The sequence below is a fragment of the Poeciliopsis prolifica genome, unplaced genomic scaffold (genome assembly GCF_027474105.1).
Source record: "Poeciliopsis prolifica strain line A6 unplaced genomic scaffold, Auburn_PproV2 SCAFFOLD069, whole genome shotgun sequence".
Lineage (NCBI taxonomy): Eukaryota > Metazoa > Chordata > Actinopteri > Cyprinodontiformes > Poeciliidae > Poeciliopsis > Poeciliopsis prolifica.
In genome coordinates this window covers 916,490-923,254 of record NW_026562444.1, presented here as the reverse complement: position 1 = coordinate 923,254, position 6,765 = coordinate 916,490, and the positions used below count along the sequence as shown (strand labels likewise).

The window sequence follows — 6,765 nt, the reverse complement described above, 5'->3', positions numbered from 1 at the left end:
AGGCTGCAGGGCATTAATCATCCAAATTACACTTCAGATTACAGCACACACACACACACACACACACACACACAGGCGCGTATACCTACATATACATGCACATACAGACACATGTTTGCATGACTATCTTTGTGGGGACTTTCCATTGACTTCCATTCATTTATACAGCCTAAACCATATCCTTACCCTTATCATAACCCTAACCATTACAAACCTAACCCTAAGAGTTCTTTGGTCCAGAGTCTCTGAGGAAATTAAACAGTTGAAATGTTTTGGTAACAAACTTTATTCAGATAAAAATAAATGTGAAACAGTTTTGCTAAAATCATCATCAATCAGATATGTTCTTCACTTTCAATAAAACCAACATCGAAGATTTAAAATAATTCAAACAAAAGACAGAAAACAGCAACAGCAACAACATCATCAGCGTAGAAGGTGACTTTCAGATGGTGTATCTGAGGAGATTCATCCAGAACCCAAAAACAAACATTGACAGAGAAAAACTTCAAGTTACTTTGTTTTTTTATGTCACAGCTTGAAACTGAGAAGAACCTTCTAGAAACAAGTGGAAACAGTCTAGATGAAAATGCGTGATTAGACATAAGCTCTGGTGGTTTCTGTATCGGTCCGGGCCGTGGCCGTGTAAACCTTCTTCGCCGGGTAACCTCTGCAAAACAAAACGCAGCGTTCAGAATGGTTTATAAATAATTTACCTGCAGTATCATGATGTAAACATGATCTGAGAAAAATAAAATAGCTCATTTACCCTTTCTTTCCAGCAGATGACGCTCTCTTGCAGGCGCTACAAAGGAGACTTCCACCCAGGATGCAGAGTGAGCCTCCGGCCCAACCCATGTAGAGGCCAGCGCCGAGTTCAAACCTGCAGCAACAGAAACAGGCTTCAGGTGCAGTTCAGGCCCAGTTCAGGCCCAGTTCAGACCCAGTTCAGGTCCAGTTTGGTTGCTGTGAACTGGAGGAAACTCACTTTGCTCCTCCATACAGCGGGTCGTAGAACTCCTGAACCACCTGGTACCCGTACCAGGAGCAGGCGATGATGCAGCACAGTCCTGCAGCACAACACCGTCGATTTACGGTAAATATTTGGATAATTTTGGACTCGTTACATCATTTTAAAGCTGATATTCCCAGTTGTTTGTTTCATGCTGAGAATCAGTTTCATATTTTACCTTTTGCTACTTTGATGAACTAAAGACTATTTCATTTCATCTTTAAGTCAAATTACAGCTTTAATCTCCATCATGATTTCCATGTTAAATCAACCCTAAATGTTTGAAAACTACAGTTGGTGAAAACATTAAAATTATGGTGATATATTGTCACCTTAATTGAATTTGAACTAATTGTTTATGCATCTAAAGAAAGGTAAAATTCATCTGTTTCACTGCAGCTTTAAAAATGGAATGAATGTGAGTGTGTGTGGGTGTTCGTGCGTGTGTGTGTTTACCTCCCAGGATGCACATGATCCCTCCAGTGACGGCCATCTTGGCCTTGGACTCCATGGTGGCCGAGCCGATCTTGATGCATTTGAGTCCGAGCAGAGAGACGATCATGCAGCCGAGGCCGAGCAGCAGAGAAATGATCATCAGAGCGCGACACGCCTGGACGTGAACTGCAGGAACACACACACACACACACACACACACATTGAGGATGCTTTTCCACAATAAACTATCATTATGTGGCAAAAACCTTTTCCAAAAACAACTGAAACTAAAAAATTATGAAAGAAAATATAAAATCAGTTTGAAGTGAATATCAACTTTTTAGTACATATATGAATGGCTTTATGTCTAAATTTGATTAATCTGAGTTGTTTCATGTTAGTTTATCAGAAATTGATCATAAAACAAAAATAAGTCAAATTTGGTAAATTTTCTGTTTGAGATAAATTTAAGTTACTCTACACTTTCAATGTTCAAAATAAGGTCAATTTATGCATCATCACTTTGGTTTCTTTTTCAAAAAAATAAAAAAAAAATGTATATCTGCTTACTACATAAGTATAGGTTTTATCAACAAGTCAAGACTAATAATGAAATATAATTTTTATAATATTTTTGTGTCAAATTTAATCTATAAAAAGTGAAAGTCAGTGAGAAATTTACTACTTTTATACAAGTAGAGGAGGTTGAAAGGTAAAATGTTAAGAAGCTCCAACATTGGAGGTTGTTTTAAAGTTTTAAGGAAATGTCTTTAATTTGTTGTGAATCAGAATTTATCTGCTTTTAAAGCAGGACGAACTTAACAGCAGTAATTTATTGACAAAATGATTGGCTGATCATAAAAACCGCCGCGCCTTTTTACGACTCGCCGAGAGTTTCAGGAGAGAAATGTTGGCATTTGGTTTCCAACAACCTGAATGTTGGTTTCACTAAACATTTCTGAAATTTAAACTACATAATCAGGTGAATTTATGAAAGTTTCCCAAAACCGTAAGAGTTTTAAGCTAAATGTGGAAACAGAAGCCAAGATCTTCATTTAATGTTTTCTGATAAAAACTCAGAATAACTTCAAGAATTAATGACGTTTTACATTTTTAACACATTTAATATGTTTTACAACCTAAATCCTTTGAATATTTTTTTAAATATTCAAGTTATTTTTTTCTTCACTTTTGTTTTCCCTCCATTTTACAACCAGCAGGGAAAGACGTTCAAAATGGCGTCCAAAAGAAAACCGATCCAAGAGCAGGATGGAAAGAACAAATAAAAGCATATTTTAACATTTTATTCAAAAGTATAACTTTTGTTTAGATTATTTGCTATTTAATTTGAAACAAAATGACAATCCAGTTTCTAATCTTTCTGTTTTGGGTGGGAAACTTCAGACTCTGAAATCCCCCGACCTTTGGACCCTCGACCTGGTGCCATTTGGCTGAACTGACCCAATTCCTGTTAAGCTTTTAAAGAAATCCAGCCAGCTCATCGTTTATTCAGGAAATGAAATCCACCAATAAACTCAACAGATTTTAAATGTGAGGACAGATTTACCAACAAGCTAATTACATCAGCTCCTCATTTCAGGTCATCAACATAAAGCCAGCAAATAATCAGCCATGAAATGACCTAATATGGTAGAAATATGATAAAAATGCCAAATTTCAATGTTTTATGTTTTTTGCTGAGAGACTTTAAAACTTGTGTCTACAGTAAACAGTTAGCTGATTGCTGATCTTACCTGGGAGGGCCAGCATGGACTCAAAGTCGCGGCAGTTGGCGATGCCGGCGCTGTTCTCGGCGCAGGCGTGCCACAGGTTCTCAAACTGCCTCTGAGAGACGATGACACTGCCGGACACCGTGGAGATCTTCCAGTAGTCGTTAGCCAACGCCGAGCCGGTGATCAGAAAACCAATCATACACATGACGAACCCCACTGCCTCCACTGCTGTCGACATGGTCGCAACGTTTTTGAAAAACCTCTCAAAATGAAGAAAACAAGAAGAAATCCAAGAACTAAAGACGATCTGAAGGAGCCTCTGTTGGAAACCTGAAGGCAGAAAGTAAGAGCAGCAAGTCCAGAGAGGTGAAACCTTTGGTGGGTGAAGTTGGAGCGTCACTGATGCCTCCGTCAGCTAATCTGAATCTGAGGCTCTATGAGCAGGACTTTGGTCTCAACCAGGGGCCATAAAACGCAGGGCCACTCCCTGTCGGTCCCTTCATCTCTAATACGGCCACAGGAATGACGATGATGAATATAATGATGATGATGATGATGATGATGATGATGATGATGATGATGATGATGATGATGATGATGATGATGATGATGATGATGGAGAGTCTTCAGCCACTCCTCAGATACTCCTATAGAGACTGGATGTCATGGTGACTCAAACAGGTTTTCACCCAAAACAACTAAAAAAACTGCAAAGTCAGTCATGTTGCCATGGCAGCCACCGCTACGGAGACACAGACAGACTGGACAAACATTTCAGGGTCTCTGGTTCCCAGTAAAACGTCTGAAGTCTTCAGAAATATTTCTGAAACATGTTCAGCGTTTTAATCATCAAAACCTGAAACCAGAAACAGCCAAGCTGACCAAGATGGTGGCAAGATGGCAGCAAGATGGCGGCAAGATGGCGGCAAGATGGCGGCAAAATGGCGGCAAAATGGTGGCAAGACGGTGGCAAGACGGTGGCAAGACGGCGGCAAGATGGCGGCAAAATGGTGGCAAGATGGTGGCAAGACGGCGGCAAAATGGCGGCAAGATGGTGGCAAGATGGTGGCAAGATGGTGGCAAGATGGTGGCAAGATGGCGGCAAGACGGTTTTCTTTCAGTTGGACATAAAAATGACATGTAAATCAACATTATTGGTATTTATTAAATCAGTAATATTGATATTTATCCGTTTTCACTCTGACCTGTCATTTGTGTTTATTGAATAAGTGAAAATGTGGGTTAGGGTTAGAGGTTAGGGGTTTGGGGTTAGGGGTTAGGGGTTAGGGGTTAGGGGTTAAGGGTTCGGGGTCAGGAGTTAGGTTTAGGGTTTAGGGACCTTTACAGATTCAACTGAGGAAAGAAGAAGTGAGATGTTATCCTGGAAACAGTGACGTTTCTCCTAACCCAGAAAAACTTTAGACATAAAACTGATTATGTCATCATAAAACCTCAGGATAAACTAAATAAATGGTCTCCAGCAGGATAAAGGCAGCGGAGCGGGTTTGGGTTCGGGTTCTCCGGTGGTTCTGGTCTCGGTGAAACTCAGCAGCCCAGTCAGCAGCTGTTATGGGTTTACTGGTTTTATGGCAGCTGGCGGTTAATGTTTGCTCACCGTCAGAGTGCAAAGTCTGACGCGTTCTGATCCGACTGCTGAGGAAGCTGAGTGACCCGGTTTCAGTCGGGTCACTCAGCTTCCTCAGCAGTCGGAGGAAGCTACTGATTCTCTGATTCTGACCAGTTTGGTTCTGGCCTGGTCAGGTGGTTCTGGTCGGTTTCACCTCCTAAACGGGCGTGGCACCACGGCACCCTCTACTGGACACCAGGGCAGCCTGACGAATTGACCCTTGACCTTTCTGTCACTCAGCTCCTTTAGAAAACAGAGTAGCTTTAATTCCTCTGTTTCCATTTCAGTTTCATTTTGTACTTAATAACAGAAATAATTATCTGAATATGTTTTAGTTTGATCAGGAGATTGACACAAACTGTTCCATAAAATCAATAACACGATTAATTTCCCTCATTAAAGTATTTCTGACTTCGTCTGGATATTCGGAAGTTTTTCATGTTTTCTTTGTAGCGTTTTTGTGTTTTTCATGTTTTTTCTTCAGGCTACAAAGCAAACATGTTTACAGGCCTGAATAATAAAGTGATGCTGAGATAGGAAAGAGTCTGAAAACTGAAAAGTTTCCAGTTTCACAGAATGAACAGATTTTTAATTCACTTTAACTTCATTCTCTCATTTCCACTCAAGTCAAATTCCCGTCTTTCAGAAACGAGTCGATTTCAGCAAATCAAGCCTGAGGAAAAACCAGAAGGTCAGAGGAGAAAACCTGCAGGACTGGATGAAAAACAGAGACGTTCTATTCTGACAGAGGATCACTTCGCAACTTTTACCTAATGAGTCCAAACCAGACCGTCCATTAAAAGACAGCCAAAATATTAACACTGAAACAATAAAATAACAATAAAATAAATGATGTGAGAAACAGGAGGAAATAAACAATAAACTATGGAAACATCCTAGTTAATGGAATAATTAAAATATAAAGAATGAAACAATGAGGAAGAACTGGCCAGAGGAAGACATTTATACACATTCATTTCACATATTTATGATAAAAACTTGGATTTTGTCTGATGACAAAAAAAATCTAAATAAAATAAAACAATTTTCTTGGATTAAAAGCTTCCATAGTTTCGTGCGAAAATGAAATAATTATTTCAGACAAAGCAGAAAACCTTAATTCATAAAAGCAGTCGGTCAGATTTTAATGTTTTAATGCTCAGCTTATAAAAAAGTTGCGCAGGAAGTAAAAAGCCGTTGACTTTTAGAGACGACCAACAAGAGCCTTTCAAATACAAACATGGAAAATATAAAGTCAGAAGTTTGAGTCAAAAATGTCACAGAAAATCTCTAAAATTGAGGAGAAAATGAGAGAAATGAAAACATGAGAAACATTTGGTTCCTTTAAATCAGAACTGAAAACATGAATCAGTTTGTTTCACTGAGTCACAGTGAGTCTCTGCTTCCTGTGGAGACGCTTAAGAATGTGTGAACATCATAATCTCATTTGTTCTCTGTGAGGAATCATGATAAGAAATCCATCCAGTCAGATCAGACGTTTTAATGGAATCATTTCCTCCCAGTAAAACCATCATGTTGACTTCACTGGTTCAGCAGAAGCCGATCTGATCAGAGCAGAAACTGATGAGTCTCTGAGCCGCTCGAGAAACGCGTCGAGAAACAAAACCAAGAAGAAACGCATCACGACGACGCGCCGAGCCCTGAGCTCACTGCTGCAAGAGAGGTCAGAGGTTACTGCTGCAGAAGAGGTCAGAGGTCATCACTGCAGGAGAGGTCAGAGCTCACTGCTGCAGAAGAGGTCAGAGGTTTCTGCTGCAGGAGAGGTCAGAGGTCATCGCTGCAAAAGAGGTCAGAGGTCACTGCTGCAGAAGAGGTCAGAGGTCATCACTGCAGGAGAGGTCAGAGCTCACTGCTGCAGGAGAGGTCAGAGGTTACTGCTGCAGGAGAGGTCAGAGGTCATTGCTGCAGGAGAGGTCAGAGGTCACTGCTGCAGGAGA

The 6,765-nt window shown here is 40.3% G+C and overlaps 1 protein-coding gene across 1 annotated transcript; it reads right to left on the bottom strand.

The window, feature by feature from the left end:
* Nucleotides 1-266: 266 nt before the first annotated feature.
* On the bottom strand, nucleotides 267-3,656 carry LOC129351749 (claudin-15-like). The gene is made up of 5 exons (XM_055020661.1): nucleotides 3,202-3,656; nucleotides 1,469-1,633; nucleotides 989-1,070; nucleotides 770-883; nucleotides 267-670 (listed from the first exon to the last, which is right to left on the bottom strand). The coding sequence occupies exons 1-5, from the start codon at nucleotides 3,416-3,418 to the stop codon at nucleotides 598-600; spliced, it is 651 nt and encodes a 216-aa protein (XP_054876636.1). The 5' UTR covers nucleotides 3,419-3,656; the 3' UTR covers nucleotides 267-597.
* Nucleotides 3,657-6,765: the final 3,109 nt, after the last annotated feature.

Bases quoted from the DNA above. Each gene is read 5' to 3' on its own strand.
- LOC129351749 (XM_055020661.1), bottom strand. From the start codon at position 3,418: ATGTCGACAGCAGTGGAGGCAGTGGGGTTCGTCATGTGTATGATTGGT. The intron at 1,071-1,468 runs GTAAACACACAC...GTTGTGCTGCAG, and splicing joins GATCATGTGCATCCTGGGAG to GACTGTGCTGCATCATCGCC. The intron at 884-988 runs GTGAGTTTCCTC...CTGTTGCTGCAG, and splicing joins CCGCTGTATGGAGGAGCAAA to GTTTGAACTCGGCGCTGGCC.